Consider the following 22,026-nt stretch of genomic DNA (forward strand, 5'->3'; position numbering starts at 1 on the left):
ATTTATTTATTATATGTAAGTACACTGTAGCTGTCTTCAGACACTCCAGAAGAGGGTGTCAGATCTTGTTAGGATGGTTGTGAGCCACCATGTGGTTGCTGGGATTTGAACTCAGGACCTTTGGAAGAGCAGTCGCTCCACCTAACCGCTAAGCCATCTCTCCAGCCCTGGTATCCTTTCTCGATAGAGAAAATACTATAAAAGATAGGGACCCTGGCAGAAAACATCAGCAGAAACTGCCCCTCATAGTTCAGCATCGTTTATGGTAGTTACACGGTGTTACATCTTGAGGGACTTGACATATATACTCATTTCTAAAAAGATTTGTGTATTTTACTTTTTTTTTTTTTTTGCATGTATGTTTGAATCATATGCATGCAATCCCGACAGTGGCCACAAGAGGGCATCATTTCCCCTGGAGCTGGACTACGGACATTAATCAGCTAGCACAAGGGTGCTGGAAATCGAACCCAGGTCCTCTACAAGTGCAGCTGGTGAACATAACCAATGAACCATCTCTCTAGCCCTCTATATGCTGGTCGATTATTTATTTAGAGACATCGTTTCTCTGTATATCCCTGGCTCACCAAGGCTCTGTAGACCAGGTTGGCCTTGACTCAGCCTGCCTCTACCTCCCAAGTGCTGAGATCAAAGGCATACACCACCAAACTCAGCTCCTATGTGCTGGTTTTAAGGTTTGTTTTCATTATTCTTTTAAATAGCATATGCCTGCGTGGGTGAATGCCACATCCGCGCAGGTGCCCTGGAGGCCAGCAGAGGTCTCCGAACCCCTGGGGCTGAAGCTGAGGTGTGTCAAGCAATGGTGGACGCTCATAAAATGCTGAGCTGTTCTCTGTCGCCCTGAGTGTTTTCATTTTCACAATAACCTTTTCGAGATAGAGAGAGACAGACTGACGGACACAGCCTGTGCATGCGATCACTGTGTCTGGGTGAAGGCTGCTGTGACTCTGTTATTGTGATTTAGGAATGCAGCTGGAGCGAGGGGTGGGATTGACGCCACAGGGTGTGTGGGGGTCCGAAAACCTGCCCACCTGCTTCCCCCAACCCCGGCCCGAAACTCCGGGGACCCCAGCGCGAGGCGCACGTTGCAGCAGAGGAGGCAGGCTGTGCGCGCGGGTGGCCGCGGCGTGGAGGTGGGGTGAGCAGGGCGGGGTGAGTGCGCGCCGCTCCGAGCGAGCAGGAGAGAATGCCCGGGGTGGGGTGAGTGCGGAGGGGCGCGCGCTCGCGATCGCGCGCACGGACACGGCGGGGGGCGCGTGGCCGGGGGGGCGCGCGTGGGGGGCGCGCGGCGCGGGCCGGGGCGGGGACACTGCGGCGGCCCCGGGCGGCGGGCGGGCGCGCGCGTGGGCGCAGCGCGGAGCGGGGCCCATGGTGCGGCCGTGTCCGTCGGTCGGGCCGCGCGGGCGGCTCCGCGCGTGGCCCGGCGCTCGCGACCTCGCCCCTGCGCTGCGGGCCCGGCCCGCCCGCTGCCAGCGCCTCCTCCCCCTGCCCCGGGGCGGCGCGGAGGCCGCGGGGAGCGCAGGGGGCGCGGCGGGCGGCGACATGACGGACAGCATCCCGCTGCAGCCCGTGCGCCACAAGAAGCGGGTGGACAGTAGGCCGCGCGCGGGGTGAGTGGCCGGGCCGCGGGCAGGGAGGAGGGGACACCTGCCGCGGCCCCCGGGAGCCCGTCCTGGCAGGCGGGGGACCCCGCCAGGGGCTGGCGGCGGGGGCGGGCTCGATCCCCTGGGGACAGAGGTCGAGCTGGGGAGAATGCAGAGTCCCAGGCCGCGCCTCCAGCCGCCAATCGGAGCCCCTGGGGGTGGGACCTGGGAGGTGCGTTTCTAGGGCCGCGCAGGTAAGGCGCTGTGGCTGGGCGGGGCCTGCGGCGCCGTCTCCCGGGTTCCCTGTAGCTCGGCCGCGGGACGCCGGAGCTGGGTGGGGCTGCTGAGCAGGTATCTGTGTAGGAAGGAGAGATGCCAGCTGCCATCTTGTGGGCTCTTTGTGCCTGGCTTCCCCGAGGCCTCAGTTCGGAGGCTCTACTCAATTCTACCGAGTGGGAAACGGAAACGGAAAGCCTGGGGGTGGGGGCGGGGGCGGGGGCGGGAAGGTACTGGAACACGGTTCCCACATTTCCTGCCCCACACTTCCTGCGGGTGGTGTTTGTGTTTGTTGGCTTTTTAAATTGTTTTGGGGTTTGATGGTGCTAGGGACCAAACCCCGGTCCTCCGGCCTGTTAACCATTCTACCACTGAGCTACACGCCTCCCCCCATCCCCCAGAATATAAGTTTTTAGGAAGACACTTCGTCAGAGCTCTGCGTGGAACCCCACCCCAACCCCTGCAATAAACACTTTAATTAGTAAGATAAGCAGACTGTAATGTGCCGCGGTTGATTCGTGTCTCCTTGTTAAATGCAGGGACTGTGCCAGGTGATTGTTAGGAAAAATCTGACTTAAACAAGGTCTGCCTAATAGGTGTGCAGGTGCAGGAGTTTACCTGGGGAACTTGAAGCCCATCCCTGACCTCTAGACTATGAAATGAGAATCTGGGGTCTCGATGGTGGCCTCTGTGCTCACAGATCAGCCACCTGCTGATTTTTGGAATGTGAAGAATGGAAATGACCTGTGTCCTGATGGTGCCAGCTTGCCCTCCTTGGGCCCCTGCGATCCTTTATGTAGTAGTTCCGTGGGATTGGGCGCGGTACACAAACAATGGGGGAGGCTCTGCGGGATGCTTGCGGGACTTCTCTGAGGGCTCTCAGGTTCTGAGGTCCTGTGCAAGGGATGGAGGCTGTGTGTGTCTTTGTTTCTTTCCAGTGTTGGGGGTTGGGCTCAGACAAGAGCTGTAAAACGCTTAGCTGTATCCCCAGCTTCTTCTGCCTTTTATTTAAGTTGGGGGTCTCACTGAAATTCTTCTCCTGGCTCCGAATGTTCTCTGAGCACAGGAGAGACTTACTTGGGACACTCCTGCTTCAGCCACCCTGGTAGATTAGATGGGATGACATCCCTTGCCACCTGGCCTAGCTTTGGTGTCTTTCGGAAGGCCCCCTGCTGATTTTAAATGGCCTTCTGGGTTGAGGGCCTGGGTCAGTGCATATCAGAAGAGTGTGAGCATGAGTTAAAGTTTACAGGATAGAATGTACTTTGACTTTCAGAGGCCTGGAGGGAGGAGAGCAGATAATTTTATATTAAAAATAAAAAGCAATCATGGGTGGCAGTGGTGGTGCATGTCTTTAATCCAACACTCAGGAGGCAGAGGCAGGGCCATCTCTGTGATTTCAAGACCAACCTAGTGTACAGAGCAAGCTCCAAGACAGCCAGAGCAACACAGAGAAACCCTGTCTCGAAAAACAACAAACAGCTAGAGAGATGGCTCAGCAGTTAAGAGCACTGACTGCTCTTCCAAAGGTTCTGAGTTCAATTCCCAGCAACCACATGGTGGCTCACAACCATCTGTAATGGGATCTGATGCCCTCTTCTGGTGTCTCTGAAGACAGTTACAGTGTACTTACATATATAAAATAAATAGCCTTAAAAGGAAGAAAGAAAGAAAGAAAGAAAGAAAGAAAGAAAGAAAGAAAGAAAGACAACAAACAAAAATCACTTGGATATGGTGGCCCAGGTTTGTAATCCTGGCAGGGGCAGAGGGCAGAGGCAGAGGCAGGTGGATCTCTGGTGAGTTTGAGGCCATCCGGAGTTCCTGAGTAACAGTGAGGTCCCGTGGAGATGGCTCTGAAGAGAGATGTTTACTGCTGAGCGTGGTGGCCTGAGCTGGTACCCTGTGACACAGGTGGACGCAGAGAACCAGCTACAGCAGCTGTCCTGTGACCTCGGCATACACACCTGGTGTTTCCCTGCACCCAGACAGACATAAAGGAAATCATTTCTATATTGTTTTATTTCAAGTCTGGTTTATGAGCTGGAGAGATGGCTCAGCAGTTCAGAGCTTGTTGCCCTTATATAGAACCCGGGTGTAATTTCTGTCAGCTCCCTCCATGGTGGCTCACCACCAACCATTCATTACTCCAGTACTAGCGGATCTGAAGTCCTCTCCTGACGTCTGTGAGCACCAGGCCCCTGTGCTCATAGGTACACATGGTGCATGTACATACGCATAGGCAAACTATTTGCACACACGTGTTTCCATGCATGCACTCCCTCCTCCCACTGAGACATATACCGACCCCCACATGCTTGCACGTGTGCATACATACACCCCACACACATACACACACACACACACACACACACACACACAAATGAAAAATACAGATTGGCTTATTTTTATTTTACATGTGTGGGTGTTTTCTGCATGTGGTGTGTGTGTGTGTGTGTGTGTGTGTGTGTGTGTGTGTGTGTATACACCATGTCTGCAGTACCCCCAGAGGCCAGAAGAGGGCATCTCTTATTAGCCAAGTCTCATTAACCAAGGCTAGCTATCCTCAAACTCACTATGTTGCCATTGTTGGCCTAGAATTCCTGATCCTCCTGCCTCCAACTCCCCAATGGTGGGATTATAGGTGTGTACCACCTGTCTGTTTAAAACTAATCTAAAGCAAAGGTGGATGATGTAGCAAATACCTTTAACTCCAGCATTTGGGAGGCAGAGGCAGGAGGATCTGAGTTCCAGGCCAGGTAGGTCACAATTTTTTTAAAAATTATTTTTATTTTATGAATGTTTTCTTGCCTGTGTATATGTGGATATGTGCACCATGGGTGTGCAGTGCCTGTGGAGGCCAGAAGAGGGCATCAGATCGGCTTGGAACTGTTGGTACAGACAGTTGTGAGTCACCATGTGGGTGCTGGGATTTGAACCCTGGTCCTCTGCAAGAGCAGCCAGTGCTCGTACCCACTGAGCCGCCTCTCCAGCCTAAGGTGAGAAGTTCGATGTTTGGGGAACAGAGACAGAGGTCTTCCTGAATCATAACTGGGCACTGGAGTCTCTGCCAGGCCTCATGGCAATCCCCACAGAAGGGTGAGAGAGATGGCTCAGTGCCTTTGAGTTGGAAGCCAGCCTGGGCTACATGAAACCTTGTTTCAAGCAGAAACAAGGTAACACATCGTAGAGGTTCCCCTCCAGTGCTGAGGCTTGTGCTGCCCCCAGAGCCATCAATCTGAGGAACGGAAGACATTGGAACGGTCCAGTCAGGAAGCAAGGCATTTGCACCACATGGCTGGAAGCCATTTGGTGGCATCATGACCTTAACTTGTGGTTGAGCGGCATTCCGTTCCATGTCAAAGGTCTTTGGCTGCCTGGACTCTTGAGTCTAGGAGCTGGGTTCAAGGCGACTGCAGTTTCCCATCCGGGAGAGCTTGGAAAAGCTGCTTTAAATTCTCCACATCTGGGTCTGTTTGCCTGTCTTTCTTATGTTTATTTTATGTGTATGGGTATTTGCCTGTATGTTTCATGTGTGTGCAGTGACTATGGAGGCACAGGAGTGTGTTGGATGGCCTGGGACTGGCGTTAAGAGACTTTCATGGCTGCTGGCTATACATACACTCTTGTCTTCTGCACAGCCTCCAGGGCTCTTATGAGTTATCACCCCAGCCCCATAGGTTCTTTTCATCTTTAAAGTGGAAATAATTAAAGTTAAATATATTTTGTTGGTTTGAGACTTGACCCACATGACGTTTACAGCAGTCAGCACTGAGACACCTCAGGTACTGCCTGGGTCTGAGGGTGTGGGGTGTCCAGGCCACTCTTCTGATTATTGATTGATTATTGATTGATTGTTATTTTGAGACAGGGTTTTGCTGTAGAACCCTGGCTGCCCTGGAACTTGCTCTGTAGATCAGACTGGTCTTGAACTCACACTGTGTCTTTTGCACCCTGAGTGCTAGGAATAAAGGCATGCACCACGCCCAGTTTATGCTGTGCTAGGCATGGAGTCCAGGGCTTCCTTCGTGCTAAGCAGGCACCCACACACTGAGTTCTATCCCCAGCCTATTCCGTGGGTGTTCTTTTGAGAGGAGAGGGTCTTTGATGGTGGAGATTTAGAGATGTGTGACTTTGTTGTTTGTTAGCGTGTAAAAGCATTCCATCAGAGTGAGACCATGTGTGAGGCTGCAGGAAGCTCAGGAGCTTGAGTTCCAGCCGACCGAAGACTTACCGCTATGTTCTGTGTATGAAGTGGATTGAGAAGGAAGAGCTCACGGTGGAAATAAGTATGTATCATATGATGTAGATGTCCATACACAGTGTGTCTGTATCTGAAACAAGGAATAGAGCTTTACTGGAGCTAAGGATGTGGCCCAGTGGGTAGAGTGCTTGCTTAGCATATGGGAGGCCTTGGGCTCAACCCCAGCACCACACGAAACCAGAGGTGATGGAGAAAAACCAATAATCATAGCTCTCTGGGGGACAGAGGATAAATTCAAGGTTAGCTTCAGCCATTTAATGAGTTTTACATTAGGTCAAGTATCTTAGCCAGGGCTTCTATTCCTCCACAAAACATGACCAAGAAGCAAGTTGGGGAGGAAAGGGTTTATTCAACTTATGCTTCCATACTGTTGTTCATCACCAAAGGAAATCAGGACAGAAACTCACAACAGGGCAGGAATTGGAGGCAGGAGCTGATGCAGAAGCCATGGAGGGATGTTCCTTACTGGCTTGCTTCCACTGGCTTGATCAGCCTGCTCTCTTATAGAACCCAGGACTCCCAGCCCAGGGATGGCACCACCCACAAGGGGCCCTCCCACCTCGATCACCAATTGAGAAAATGCCTTACAGCTGGATCTCATGGAGGCATTTCCTCAAGGAAGGCTCCTTTCTCTGTGATAACTCCAGCTTGTGTCCAGCTGACACACACAACCAGCCAGTACACCAGGCTATAGAATAAGATCTCTTATCTCAGGAGATGGGTGGAGGGGCCCTGTGGATAAGTAAGCTCACTTGGCAGAGTACTAAGGGCACACACTAAGGCCTGGGGTCCATCCCCAGCACTGTGTAACGTGAGATGTAGAGGGACATGGCTGTCATCCCAGCACGCTGAGGCAGGAGGATCAGGAGATTGTCATCTCATCTACTTTGTAGTGTGGGCTACAGGAGACCCGGTCTCCGAGAGAAAAAAAAAATGGCTGGGAGGATGGCTCAGAAGTTTCGAATAGCCGGGTGGTGGCGGTGCACGCCTTTAGTCCTAGCACTTGGGAGGCAGAGGCAGGCAGATTTCTGAGTTCGAGGCCAGCTTGATCTACAGAGTGAGTTCCAGGACAGTCAGGGCTACACAGAGAAACCCTGTCTCGAAAAACAAAACAAAACACACACACACAAAGTTGAGAATATTTGCTCTCCTTCCAGAGGGCCAGAGTTTGGTGTCCCCTGGCCCCTCCCCAAATGGCTCACAGCGGTCTGTGATTCCAGTTTCTGGCTTCTACAGGCACCTGTACTCATGTGCACATATCCCCCAATAGTCACTCATAGTTAAAAACAAGTAAAGATCTAAAACGTAAAATAGGCTGTGCTGGTTAATTTTTATGTTAACTTGACACAAGCTAGAGTTGCCTGAGAGGAGGGAACCTCTCACCTGAGAGGTTAAGAGGTTGCCTCCGTAAGATCCACTGTGAGTCACTTCTTAATGATTGATGGGGAGGGCCCAGTTATTGTGGGGTGCAGCACCCCTGGGCTCTATAAGAAAGCAGCCTGCCCAAGCTCTGGGAAGCAAGCCAGTAAGTAGAGCCTCTCCGTGGGTCCTGCATCAGGCTTCTCCTGCCCTGTCTGAGTTCCTGTCCCGACTTCCTCCAGTGTTGGACTGGAAGTGTAAGCCCAGCAAACCCTTTCCTCCTGACTTGCTTTTAGTCATGGGGTCTCTTCACAGCCATAGCAGCCCTAAGACAGAGGGCCTGAGAGATGGCTCAGGCACCTTGCTGCCAAGTCTGACCACCTGAGTCTGAGGGTCCTGTGGCCGGGTGACAGGAGGAAAGAACTGACTCCTGAAAGCTGTTCACTGTCTCTCGTGAACCTCGGCACACATTTCAACTCTGTCTTTTGTAAGTTGCTTGGCCATGGTGTTTTGTCATTTAAAGAACATTTTTTTTTTTAAACCCTTCCTGGGCTTCTGACCTTCAGGACTGAAAGGGTTTGTCGCCTGTGTGCCGCTCACACCTCAGAAGTTGATTGCCGCCGTAGGGAAGCCTAGAGGGGCAATGTTTCTGGGGCACTCACTCCTATGGTGGGTGCTGCTGGGGTCTAGATGGAGACTCTGAGGGGGCTGGGTGTCTCATGGCGTCTGCCTGCTACTTGAGAGAAGAGATTGGAACCTCCTGTTGTCAGTTCCCTGCTGTGTGTGTGTGTGTGTGTGGTGTGACATGTGACAGGTGGAGGTGGGGGGTGTGCTTGGGAGTAGATGTAGGAATGGCAAATGTTTATTTAAGACCCAAGAGCTGTCTGATTCCTCAACCTTCCCAGGTTGTTCATCAGCACAGTGGCCTTTGGGGTTTATTTATTTATTTATTTATTATTTTTGGTTTGTTTGTTTGTTTTTTCAAGACAGGGTTTCTCTGTGTAGCTCTGGCTGTCCTGGAACTCACTTTGTAGACCAGGCTGGCCTCTAACTGAACTCAGAAATCCGCCTGCCTCTGTCTCCCGAGTGCTGGGATTAAAGGAGTGTGCCACCACGCCCGGCGCCTTTAGTGTTTATTGAAGGACTGAGCATTTATAGTTAGGGTAGAAGTGAGGACTTGGACAAGCTGACCAGGGGAGGACGCCTGCCCAGCCCACACAGCTCTGTTTCTGGTTTGTTTGTTTGTTTGTTTGTTTGTTTTTCCTTTTTTGGGGGGAAGGTTCAAGACAGGGTTTTTCAGTATAACTAAGCCCTGGCTGTCCTGGACTGGCTCTATAGACCAGGCTGGCTTAGAACTCAGAGATCCACCTGCCTCTGCTTCCCTCCCATGTGCTGGGGTTAAAGGAGGATGCCACCACTGCCCAGTTGAGCATGACACGTTTTTAAAGACATAATTCATTTTAAAAATTGCTGTATTCAAATAAACAAAGCCAACTAAAAGAGCCAGGTGGCACATGCGCTTTAACCATTCTAACTGTGGACAAGCTCTCCAGCCCAGTTTTGGCCATTTTTGAGACAGGGCTTCTTGTAGCCCAGGCTAGCCTCAGACTGCAGTGCTCCGTTGGGATTCCAGCTGTGAGCTATCACACCCAGAATGCATTCAATGAGCTCCTTTGTTCAGTGTGGAGAGGGGTGGCCATCATGCCTAGCGTTCCGGGGTGTGTTTGGGGAGGAGACTCCGCGCTGGGTGAAGTCTAGAGCTGCTCTCCCTGGCTGGCTGCCTTCTCCCGTTCCGGGTTGAGGTGTCTCTAGAAGGGCTCTGCATTCTGGGATACAAACAGTGGGAAGAAGTCTTGGCCGGGGCCCATCAGGAAGTGATCTCCCTGCCCTCTGCCAGCTCCGTTTGTGCCATCCGCTGCCAGCCACAGAGTCCCTCCCTCTGCTACTCAGAGAGACCGGATGTGCCTGTCCTTGTGGAGACCAGAGGATGTGTGAATGTCAGCCCAGGTAGGGCCCCGGGGGAGGGGGAGGGGAAGCCATTGGTGCCAGTCCCCGCAGAGAGGAGCCACGGTTGATCAGCTGTGGAGCAGCCTGTGCGTGGACCTTCTGCTGCTTCTCTGTAGCCACTCAGGTTTCCTCATGGACATGAAGTGCCTTCTGCTTCAGGTGAAATGGACTCTTGTGTTTATTTGCTGTTTTGAAACAGGGTCTCCTCAGCGTGTTTCTTGGTTCTGGATTCCATTCTTGGGGCCTTGTGCATGCAGGACAGGTGCTGTTCTAGTGAGCTATTCCCACCCCTGGGGGGTTGGTTCCATTGTTATTATTTGGTTTTTCAAGGCAGGGTTTCTCTGTGTATCCCTGGCTGTCCTAGAACTCTTACTGTAGACCAGGCTGGCCTTAAACTCAGAGATCTGCCTGCTTCTGCCTCCCGAGTGCTAGGGCTAAAGGTATTTCATTCAGCATCCAGCTTTAGTTTAATTTTTAAAGAAAAAGATTAATTTTAATCTCTTTATATGATTATAAAATTTTTATATTATAATCTTATTATATGTGATGCACACCTATAATCCCAGCACTGGAGAGGTAGAGGCAGGAGAACCAGAAATCCTAGGCCAGCCTTGGCTACATAGTAAGTTTGATTAGCCTGGTTAGCCTTGGCTATATGAGACTTGGTCTTAAACAAGGATTGGTAGCATTGTCTTCATAGAATACAGCTAGTCTCTCTCTCTCTCTCTCTTCCATAATCTTTCTTTTCTTTCATTTTATTTTTCTTGGATATTTTCTTAATTTACATTTCATATGTTTTCCCTTTCCAGGTCTTCCCATCAGAAACCCCCTATCCCACCCCCCTTCCTCCTGCACTCACTCTCTCTCTCTTTATTAATTTATTCTCTCATATATTATATCCTGACCTCAGTTGCCCCTCCTCCCCATCCTCCTTCCCTCCTCCCATTCTCCTCTGTTTTTCTTTGGAACAGGGCAAGCAAGCCACTCAGAGGCAGCATCCAAACATGGCCTATCAAGTTGCAATAAGATTAATCATTTCCCCTCTCATTGAGGCTGGGAGCTAGTTTTAACTTCAGGTTTCTCTTCTGTGATCAGTGTGAGTTGACAAGCATGTGTGCACGGACAGGCCATGGGAAACATGGAGTTATTTGGTGGCTCTGCAGTGCCTAGTGACAGTCGCTTTCTCTTTGTAGTGGTGAGATGGAATCTTTCTCTCTCTCTCTCTCTCTCTCTCTCTCTCTCTCTCTTTTGAGACAGGGTTTCTCTGTGTAGTTCTGACTGTCCTGGAACTCACTCTGTAGACCAGACTAGCCTCGAACTCAGAAATCTGCCTGCCTCTGTCACCCAAGTGCTGGGATTAAAGGCGTGCGCCACCACTGCCCACTGAGAGGGAGTCTCTTTACAGCGTAAATGAAAACAAGGGTCATTTGAGAAAAAGCCAGGAGGCTGTTCTAATGCTGGGAGCCATGGCTGATGTTCAAGGGACAGTGGCCTGTGATAACTGGTCCTGACCAGACGTGCAGCGTTCAAGCCAGGAGGTCCTGGAGGAAACGAGAGAATCTCAGCTTTATGCTTGTATCTATGCTTGTGTGCATGCGTGTATGTGTATGTGTGTGTGTGTGTGTGCTCTCGAGTGTGCATGCGTGTGACACCGTCTCAGGTATCTTTGGCCTCCAGTTTGGTATGTAGCCTGGGATAGTCTTGAACCTCTGACCCTTCTGCTTCCACATGGGTCCTGCGTGTTGTGATTCCAGGCCTGCACCACCATAGCTGCTTTATTTGGCTCTAGGGATGGATTTCAGGGCTTGCTTCATGCATGGTAGGCAGTCTCCCATTTGAACTATATCCCAGACCGGGTAATCTTTTATTTACTTTATAATTTGTAAATTTGTGGACTCCCTGGACGCAGAGCTTCTCCGGTGCCTCTCAGAGATTAGCCCTTGGCTGCTCTCCCTGAGGAGAGGCAGTGGTAACAGCTGGAGTGGTAACAGAGTCTGGCAGTGGATGGCCTCTGGGCAGTCTGTGGCGACGATCGATCAATGACGATCAATGAAGCCAGGCTTGGCCAGGGTGGGCTGCTCTCCTGCTCATCCTCAGGAGGACTGATGGTCAGCATTCGTTGGACTGTTCTTTCATCATGGAGGGTGTGGTAGCATCCCCAGCTCCACCCACTGGGTGCCAGCACTACCCCATCCCTGCACTGTGACAGTCAGCACTGTTCCCAGGCGTTGGTGAATGGCTCTTAATGGGACAGAGTTAGCCTGGGCCCATGCAGCCCCCGCTCCCTTTGAGTGGCCCATTGTACTTCTAAAGTGTCTCCTCTGTCTTCAAAGCAAGCCCTGTGCACCCTGAACTCCTATCTGGACATTGCTCCCCGTAGTGAGCTCAGCGTTTTAATCGCGAATGGGAGGAAGCTTCTTATGGTCCTTTGTTGTTTATTCCGGGTCTGCCCCTCTGAGCCGTGCCCCCACAGGGTCTCCCCACATTCTCTGGGCTCGCTTGGGAAGTGGTGTGGGCTGTGTTGTATTCCCTACCGCCAGATTCCTATATAGAAACCCTAGCTTTGAATGTGACTGTTTTCTTTCTTTTTTGAAAGGCCAATTAAAGACGACATTAAGATAAAACGTGATTGTACACATAGAATAAAAGTAAGACAAGACATGGGCTGTGGAGATGGCTCAGGGGGTAAAGGGGAGTCCGATGACCCAAGCTGAGAATGGGGCCTCGAGAGCTGTCTCCTGACCTCCACGGGTATGCTGTGACAAAGCAGGTGGCCCCATACAACCCCCTCTCCCAAATAACGACATAAAAATGTAATAAGACGGAACAAGGTGGTCAGGGGGGCCCAGATCCAGCCTTGAGACCCCGGCGGTGCATGGGGACGTACAATCCAGGGACCCAGTCACCGCCAGCCTCCGAGAGCAGCTGCCTTGATCTTAGATTCATAACTGAGCGGGATACGTCTTTATTGTTTAATGTCTAAACTTTTGATCTTTTGCAACACCACAGAAACATCCTAGAGTGACCATTGCCTGCAATGTTGGCAGGAGTTCTACCTCACTGTTCCTAATTTTAAATGGATGCCGATGAGTTCAGTCCAGCTCTAGAGCTGCATTTAATAAGTATGCTGCAGAGGCTAGCGAGATGGGCGAAGGCGCTTGCTGCCAAGCCTGAAGGTTTGAGTTCAATCCTTAGGACCCCTATGGTTATAGGAGAGACATCCTCCAGTTGTTCTCTCAGAGAGCACTTGTGCGGCCTCCCCTTCCCCTTCCTGTCCCCTTCCCCGCCTTGTCCCTTCCTCTTCCCCTCCCCCCTCTCCTTCCTCTCTCCCCCTCATATAAAATAAATCAGTGAAAACGTATTAAACTCCTGAGTCCTGGGCTCACAGACGTGCACCACCACTCTGCCTGGAACATTCTTCTGCCTGAGCCATACCCCCTGCTCAAGCTGGTGGCTCTCAGTGCTACCCAGGCTGAGCTGGTTACAGTAGCCACTCCACATTCTCAGAAGTGGTGTCTGTTTTCAGAGCTAGTATTGATCTGCATCCCATGAGTAATGTTTATGATACTGAGAGAGAAAGTAGGACATATTTAAATGTCTACTCTCAGATTCATTTACTTATTTCATTTTTAAATCGACGAGGCTACCGTATGTTCCGACCGCGTGTATATCTGTGCACCACATATGTGCGGTACCCACGGAAGCCAGAAGAGGGAGATGGAGTTACAGGCGCTTGCGAGCCATCCTGTGGGCACTAGGATCTGAACCATGACCCTGGCAAGAGCAGTCAGTGCTCTTAGTCTCTGAGCCGTCTCTCCAGCCCCTATTCTCACACTTTAAAATGTGATCATTGACTTGAAACGCACTTTATCCCTGGCTGTCCTGGAGCTCACTCTGTAGACCAGGCTGGCCTTGAACTCAGACATAGACCTGACTCTGCCTCCCGAGTGCCGGGAGTAAAGGTGGGCGCCACCTGGTCACATTTTAGCTTTTATACAGTCAGTCTTTGACTTAAAAGACAGAACACAGCCTGGTCTACAGAGTGAGTTCCAGGACAGCCAGGGCTACACAGAGAAACCCTGTCTCGAAAACCAACCGACCAGCCAACCCAAAACGAAAACAACCAACCAACCAACCAATCAAACAAAAAACCCAAACAAAACACACACAACACACAAAAACCTAAACAAAGCTTTCTTTGTCATCAGTTGCAGTGGTCCCCTCCCCTCCTTTAGTCCTAGCATTCGGAAGGCAGAAGCAGGCAACCATCATGAATCCAAGGGTATGAATTCCCTCCCCGTCCTATAGAGTGAGTTCCAGGGCAGCCAAGTCCACATAGTAAGAAGACACAAAACTATAAAACCCCAGCCTTCGGTGTGAGTACTTGCTGCATCTATGCCTCTCCACACACACAGAAGTATAGAAGTCGCACTTGCATAGGGTGTGGGAGATGCGGGATTCCATCCTCAGGACCACAGCCTGCCCCGAACAGGAAGGTAGAAGCAGAGAATGGCATCCCATGGAAGCTGATGACAAGCCAGCATTTCAGCTTTGCTTATGAGACAGGTCTCACTCGCTATTCTAGGTGAGCCTTGGAAGTACAGTAATCCTCCTGCCTCATCCTCCGAGGTATTAGGGTTATGGATGTGAGCCACCACATCCTGCCGCAAATTGCCTTCTTTTTCTTTTTCTTTTTTTTTTTTTCCCCCTTCTAAGACAAGGTCTTGCATTATAGCCCTGGCTGGCCTCAGACTTAAAGCAGTCCTCTGCCTCTGTCTCAGAGGGCTGGGATTACAAGTGTGCACATCGTGCCTTGCACAAATAACATCAAATTGGCACTGTAGAGGCCGTGGGCCTGCCTCAGTGGGCGAGTGCTCAACCAGGTCCAGGCCTAGTTCAGCCCTCGGACTGGGAAGAAAAAAGGGAGATGAATGTTGCGTTTTCCCAAATTGGTTCCGAGTTTGATTCTGAACTCTGTGGTCCAGAGCACAGTGACACCGGAGATGAGAGGGAAAGAGTTGGGGAGAGAGGCCTCTCATGTCTGGGTAAGCCAGCCCAGCCCAGTGACTCTCCTGGTTCTGTCCACCACCTCATAGAAGGCCAGCCAAGGCATTCCTATCTGTTCGCTCCGCACAGTCACCCAAAAGCCAACTGAAATTTATAGCATAGCACGCAGACTAAAAATAGCCCCCCCCCCAGCCCTCCCCCCATGACTCACGGATTCATGCACTCCGTAAATATTTACTGTGTACCGGCGCTGCGGCTGGCAACTTTAGTGCTGGGGACACCAGAGGCACACTCCTGGTGGTGGCAGCTTGCATGCACCAAGACACGTCGTGTGTCCTGGGAAGGCTTGGGTGAACTTGGAGTCTTAGGTGTCAGCCAGCGCTCTGCCCTACGTGTGTAAAGCTTGTCTGGGGAATTGTGCGTGCTCCTGCAGCTAGATGCTCCAGGAAAGTGCGGTCTGCAGAGCTTAAAGAACTCTGCATGCCCCTGCCCTGCGGGCCTCCCCCCCACCTGGCCGGGCCCCCAATCCTTTCTGCTTGCTTTCTCCTCCCCCTTCCTTCCCTCCCACTCTTTCTTTCTCTCCCTCCTTCCATAGCCCCTGTTTCTAGGCCTTAGTGAGGTCTCCAGACACTTCTCAGACCCTGGGTCTCAGCTTGCAGACTGAACCCACGCTGGCCTGGTGCTTGAAGGTCGCTCGTTCCTGTCCCAGCCGGTGCGTCACAGCTGTGGTATCACTGAGACATCCCAGCAGTCGCTAACCCGCGGGCTGAGCCTTGGGGTCATAGTCACGAGTGTCCCTCCTGAGTCAGTGGGTATGAGAATGAGAGGGCCTATGGGACCAGCCCAGAACTACAGCGAGAAACCCCGGCTCTGGGTCCCCAGTGGGATGATTGCTTTGAGGCAGGGCCTCATGTAGCCCAGGCTGGCCTCACCCTGTCCGTACCTCAGAGGACTTAGATAACAGCTGTAGGTCATCTGATGAGCTTCCCAGTGGCGTTTTTTTTTTTTTTTTTTTTTTTTGGTTTTTCGAGACAGGGTTTCTCTTTATAGCTCTGGCTGTCCTGGAGCTCACTTTGTAGACCAGGCTGGCCTCAAACTCAGAAATCCGCCTGCCTCTGCCTCCAGTGCTGGGATTAAAGGCGTGCGCCACCACGCCCGGCTCCCAGTGGCGTTTTTAAATCACAGCCCTTCCATCTGGAAATTAGAGTGATAGCTCCCGGTATAGAAAGTTAACGGTGCAGCTCCTAGTGATTATTGTCCCCAAGTCTTGGTGCTGGGTTGGGATGCAGGGCCTTTGCATACACGACACAAGTGCCACGGCTCACTGGAGTTACATAAAGCCCAACCTCTAAGAATCCGTGTGTACGTGCGTATGTGTGACAACGAAGGGTGAAGGGGGCGTTGGCTCCATCCCTGGAGCGGGACTGTGGCAGCCATGAACTGAGGATTCGAGTGCCTCAGCCTCCACTAACATTGCAGTTGGTTTCCCTCTGAGGCTAGTCAGTCAGGATTTTCCAGCTTGTTTTTACTATTGTAAAGTATAATTTTTGGGGGCTGGTGAGATGGCTCAGCGGTTAAGAGCACCGACTGCTCTCCCAAAGGTCCTGAGTTCAAATCCCAGCAACCACATGGTGGCTCACAACCATCCATAACGAAATCTGATGCCCTCTTCTGGAGTGTCTGAAGACAGCTACAGTGTACTTACATATAATAAAATAAATAAATTTTAAAAAATATATAATTTTTGTATTGAAGATAGTTTTGATAAACTTTATATAGTTTAAAAAATAAAATATGTATATATATTTTTTGCTAGGCGTGGCACACACCGTCAATCCTGGTGTTTAGGAGGCCAGCCTGGGCTACATAGTGAGCTCTTGTCTAAATAAATAAACAAAAATTTTATTATTGTCTTGTTGGGTTGGGGGTGGGTGTATACCATGGTCCTCATGCGGAGGTCAGATAGTTGTAGAACTGTTCTCTCCTTCCATCCACATGGGCCTGGGGACTGGGCAAGCCACAAGGCTTGGTGGCAAACTCCTTCACTTGCTAAGTCATCATGGGGAACCTTGTCTCTGGAGGAATTTTTATTGGCCACATTCTCAAGTGAGTAGATGCTCAAAGGGTCTGATCACATTTTATTATGTGGGTTTCTGGAAGGTTCTACAAAAGCAAGACTAAGTACGTTATTCTGGTCTTTCTGAGGTAGGGTCTTACTATGTAGCCCAGGCTGGTCCCACAGTCTCCATCAGGGCTGGGATGACGGTGTGGGTCACAGTTTGTCATCTCAAGCTGCTGTGGGTGAGAGGGCTGGATGCAGTCATGTCTGGCTTCCGTTAAAAGCGGGGGGGGGGGGGGGAGGGTTGTAGCATGGGAGGGCCCAGGGTCCTGTGTCTGCCTGTTGACAGTGCCTGGTCACTAAGCTGGCCTCACACTCCTGGCCTGACTCCTGGCTGCAGCCTCCCTCCTTGGACAGGCACAACATTTCTGTGGAGGAATGGAACGTGCCGTCAAGGCTGACCTTGAACTCCTGACTCTCCTTCATCCTCCCAAGTGCTGGGGTAATGGTCACTCACTGCAGGACTGGACTATACAGGGTCCGGGCAGCCTTTCCTGTGGCCTTGCTTAGGCTTCTCCGTGACAAGGCCCCTCCCACATCACAGCTGAGCTGTCTGTAGCAGTGGCTTGCTGCTGGTCTCCATGGGAACAGGGGAAGGGAGAGGAAAGTTGCAGCGAGGTGGAGGTTCCCCAAGGCCTGGCTGGCTTCAGAGACTGGGATGCAAACAGACTGTGTGGTTCAAGTTGGGCTCAGCTGCTTTTACCCATGACCTGGAGCAACTGAGTTCCTTTTTGAAAAATGCCAAGGTTAATACCAACCAGTGCTTTGTTGTTTGGGATTTTTATTTAAAAAAAAAAAAAACAAAAAAACGGCCGGGCAGCTGTGGTGCATGCCTTTGATCTCAGCACTCAGGAGGCAGAGGCAGGTGGGATCTGTGAGTTCAAGGCTACCCTGGCCTACAGAGCGACTTCTAGAACAGCTATAAAAAGAAACCCTGTCTTGACCTTCCCAAAAAGGAGATCTTGGTTATTTCTCTTCTGAGTGTTTTGCCTTCATGTATGTATGAGCACCATGATGTACCGGGTATCGGGGGTCTGTGGTATTGGGGATTCCTGGGAGCTGGAACCACAGAGCAGCCTGAGAGGGGCGCTAGCCATTGAGCTCTGGTTCCTACAACAGCAGGAAGGACTCTTGAGTTGCTGAGCCATCTCTCCAGACCCAGTTTGGGGTTTTTGAGACTTGGTCTCAATATGTAGCTCTAGCTAGTGTGGAACTCACAGAGATCCCCCTGCATCTGCCCCCTGGGTGTTAGAATTAAGCCTTGTGTCATCAGACCCGGCTTTTCTGTATTTTGTTTGAGACGTGACATGGTGGTTTGAACATGCTTGGCCCAGGGAGTGGGACTGTTTGGCGGTGTGGCCTTGTTGGAGTAGGTGTGTCACTGTGGGCCTGGGCTTTAAGACCTTTGTCCCTAGCTGCCTGGAAGCCAGTCTTCTCCTAGTGGCCTCCAGATGAAGATGTAGAGCTCTCAGCTCCTCTTGCACCATGGATGCTGCCATGTTCCTGCCTTGATGATAATGGACTGAACCTCTGAACCTGTAAGCCAGCCCCAATTAAATGTTGTCCTTTATAAGAGTTGCCTTGGTCGCGGTGTCTGTTCACAGCAATGGAAACCTTAACCAAGACAGAAGTTGGTGCCAGCGACTGGGGTGTTGCTGTGCTAGGCCTGACCGTGCTTTTGTTTGGAAGAATGTGGATTTGGGGACTTCGGATTTGGAAAGCTGTGGAATGCTTTAAGTGGGGCTTAATGGGCTGTAGCCTATGGACGACTGTACTGCAGGCGGTTTGAACTGTGCAGACCAGGCCTGTGGTGTCCCGTACGTGGCCTGGCGACGGTTTGTGTGGGATTTTGGTGAAGAATGTGCATGCTTTCTGTCCTTGTCTGAAAAGTCTGCCTGAGGCTAAGGTAAAGAGATGAATATTGATTAAAATAAAGGAAAGACAAAGGAAGTCTCAAAAGAGCCCAACAGAGACTTCATTCTCTGGTTTGGTCTCATGAAGAACATTTTGAGCAAGCATAGCAAGCTGAGAAAGGAAAAATATAAAATGTATGATTCAAGTAATAGAAGGGCACCAGGAAGTGAAGGGGAACTGAATCCTGTGAGGAGATAAAGATTACGGGGGTGGTGACTTTGTGGCAAGATCCCACCCTGCTGAGCTTATTGTCTGTGCATTTGCCATTAAACAAGGAATTGTTACATTAGGTGTTATTATTGGCTATGGTTTTCACTTGGACTTTTAATCTGGAATGAACTACAGTCTAGAAATGGACTTTTAATCTGGAATGAACTACAGTCTAGAAATGGACTTTTAATCTGGAATGAACTACAGTCTAGAAATGGACTTTTAATCTGGAATGAACTACAGTCTAGAAATGGAGGGCACAGGCTTTGGAACCTGGATCTCGAGGCATAGTGGCAACGAAATGGTTAGGCCCAGGCAGGGTAGTACATACCTTAAATCCAGGAGACAGAGGCAAGCAGAGCTCCGGGTTCAAACCCAGCCTGGTACAGTGCAGGTTCTAAGGCGAGAAGCTTAAGTCCAGCCTTTAATCTCAGCACTCAGGAGACAGAGCCATGCAGATCTCTTGAGTTCAAGGTCAGTCTACCTAGCAGGTTTCAGGACAGCCAAGTTTAGGTAGTGAGGGAATTGGAAATAGAAAAGCTGGTGAAGCCGGGCGTGGTGGCTCACGCCTTTAATCCCAGCACTCGGGAGGCAGAGGCAGGCGGATTTCTGAGTTCGAGGCCAGCCTGGTCTACAAAGTGAGTTCCAGGACAGCCAGGGCTATCAGAGAAACCCTGTCTCGAAAAACCAAAACCAAAAACAAAACAAAACAAAAAAAAAAAAAAAAAAGAAAGAAAAGAAAAGCTGGTGAAGAACGAGGGGGGGGGGGCATGTTCCAACCCCAGCAAGCAGCAGAACTCGGCAGCTTCAGCCACGTGGCTCTGGCTTTAGAGTGAAAAATAGAAGGGACTACTGGGACAATTGATGCTGGTTAGCTGGAGCTAAGAAATTAGCGGTGATTAAGAAGAGATCAGCATCACTGAGGTGACATCTTCTGGGAAGTGTATTCTGAGATCACGAAGAAGCTGTGTTCCAGAGATAGCCAAGGTTGTACCTCGTGCTGCCAATGGACTTGGTAATGTGTAAGAGTCACCCAGGTGGTACTGGTTTTGAAGGCATGAAGGGGTCATGAAGAACAGCTGAGGCTTGGCACTGTGAGGGGCCACGGAAGGCCATTGGAGAAGGTGCAGCCTCAGTTGCAGTTGGTGGTTCAGGACTGAAGGGGTCATGGAAAGGAGTTGAGATTTGGCACCATGGAGAGAGCCTATAGGGGGCTATTGGTGAAGCCTAGTTGCAGCAGAAGGCCCCAGGGTATTGGAGATGCCAGTACCATGGGATGATCACCACCAGCAGCAGCAGCAGTGGAGTAGATCCACCTGAGCCTAGAGTGCTGCAGAGGGCAGAGCTTGAAATGTGACCCAAGCCCTTTGGAGGAGCCCAGAAGATCATGAGTGGATCCCAGACATTGGAACAAGAAGCTGTAAAGCTGAAGTTGACTTGGAGACGCCAAGATGTTAAAGATGCCAGAGCTGTGGGATACCTGCCAAGAAAAGCTGATAACAGGAAGTGGAATCAGCCGAGGAGATTGTTTGTTGCAGTCAACAAAGATGAAAAAGGAGTGAAGATCTGAAGACCGCCTTGACATCAGCCATAGAGATGCAGAGTTTGGAGTTTGCCCAGCTGGTTTTCCTGTCTTGCTTTGGGAATTACAGTTAAGTGATTGGATGGATCTCAGAAGAAACTTTGAACTTTAGACTTTTAACATTGGGGAGACTGCTATAGACTATGGGGACTTTGGAAGTTGGATTAAATGTATTTTGCATTATGCTATGGCTAGGTATGGCCCCCGCTGACTCATGTTTGAACAAGTCTATGGGGGCCAGGGAGTGGAAAGTTATGGTCTGTATATGCCAGGAGGTAGCACTATTTGGAGGTATGACCTTGTTGGAGTAGGTGTGGTCTAGTTGGAGGAACTGTGTTATTGTGGGTGTGGGCTTTAAAACCCTTGTCCTAATTGCTTGGAAGCCAGTCTTAGCGGCCTTCAGATGAAGATGTAGAACTCTCAGCTCCTCCTGCACCATGCCTGCCTGGATGCTGCCATGCTCCTGCCTTGATGATAATGGACTGAACCTCTGAACCTGTAAGCCAGCCCCAGTTAAATGTTGTCCTTGGCCAGGTGGTGGCGCACGCCTTTAATCCCAGCACTCGGGAGGCAGAGGCAGGCGGATTTCTGAGTTCGAGGCCAGCCTGGTCTACAGAGTGAGTTCCAGGACAGCCAGGGCTACACAGAGAAACCCTGTCTCGAAAAATCCAAAAAAAAAAAAAAAAAAAAAAAATGTTGTCCTTGTAAGAGTTGCCTTGGCTATGGTGTGTCTTCACAGCGATGGAACCCTAGCTAAGACATGATTTCACTGTGTTGTCAGCCTCACCTTGAACTTAAAGTGATCCCCCTGCCTCCGCCTTCCAGTGCTGGTATTACAAGCAGCTGCTCATTGTCTCAAGAAGGAATGGGTGGAGTGTGGAGTGTCCATCCCTGGACCTTAAAACTTGGTGCCACAATATACCGAGTAGGTGTTAACTACCGTGGGAAGGTGGGAGCTAGTGGGACAGAGCTGCTGCTGGGGAGTACCTGGTATGGTCCTGCCTCTGTCCCTAGGCTCCTTCCAAGGTTGTCAGTCTGGGAGCTCAGAGGCAGCTCTGCACAGTGGGGTGGCGTGGCAGAAGAACTCTGGATCACAGCCACCTGTCCTTCCCCCTTCGGATTGTCTGAGAAATTGTTTCTCATTGAAGGACTCACTGGTATGCGTGGGGCTTGCACTTAGTAAGTGTACAGACTGTTACATAATTGACTGCTTTGGTATCCAGGGGGAAATGGAAAATTTTATTTTATGTTATTTTTTGAGGCATGGTCTTGTGTAGCCTAGGCTAGCCTCGAACTCCCCCTGCGTCTGTTGCCTATGTGCTGGGGTCACCGTCCTGCTCCACGACACTCTGCTGCTGGCATTCTCTAGGTTTCCACTGTGCCTAGCGCTGGCTGCGGGCTGCACGCTACACCTGTTTTACAACCTGTGACGAAATGGGCTCAGATCAAGGAGGAAGTGCGGGCAGGCAGGAAGGAAGAGTACCCGGCGGGCACCCTGGGCATGTGAAAGGCCTGCGGGTTAATCATCACCTCAGACAGGTCAGACACAGCTGGCAGCTGGCCGGCCACGTGGAAGCCAGTGACCTGTGAGCCTGCTGCGAGCCAGGGCGGTGGGCCTTGTTTATTTTGCAGCATTAAGGACAAAACCTAGAACCCCACACATGCTGTATAAGAACTCTGCCTGATA

At 50.9% G+C, this 22,026-nt stretch overlaps 1 protein-coding gene across 3 annotated transcripts in view; it reads left to right on the plus strand.

The window, feature by feature from the left end:
- Positions 1-1,167: 1,167 nt before the first annotated feature.
- Atp9a (ATPase phospholipid transporting 9A) overlaps positions 1,168-22,026 on the plus strand; it is a 109,323-nt gene continuing 88,464 nt past the window's right edge. Inside the window, exon 1 of one of the 3 annotated variants that reach the window (XM_021182849.2) lies at positions 1,168-1,221. In XM_021182849.2, coding sequence (XP_021038508.1) covers positions 1,208-1,221 — 14 coding nt within the window. In that variant the 5' untranslated portion in view covers positions 1,168-1,207. Of the gene's footprint in view, positions 1,222-1,359; positions 1,632-9,349; positions 9,508-22,026 lie in introns of those variants that run through there. The other 2 variants (XM_021182833.2, XM_021182840.2) reach the window with 2 other exon arrangements.

This window comes from Mus caroli, unplaced genomic scaffold, assembly GCF_978045245.1.
Source record: "Mus caroli unplaced genomic scaffold, Mus_caroli_1 scaffold_2, whole genome shotgun sequence".
Classification (NCBI taxonomy): domain Eukaryota; kingdom Metazoa; phylum Chordata; class Mammalia; order Rodentia; family Muridae; genus Mus; species Mus caroli.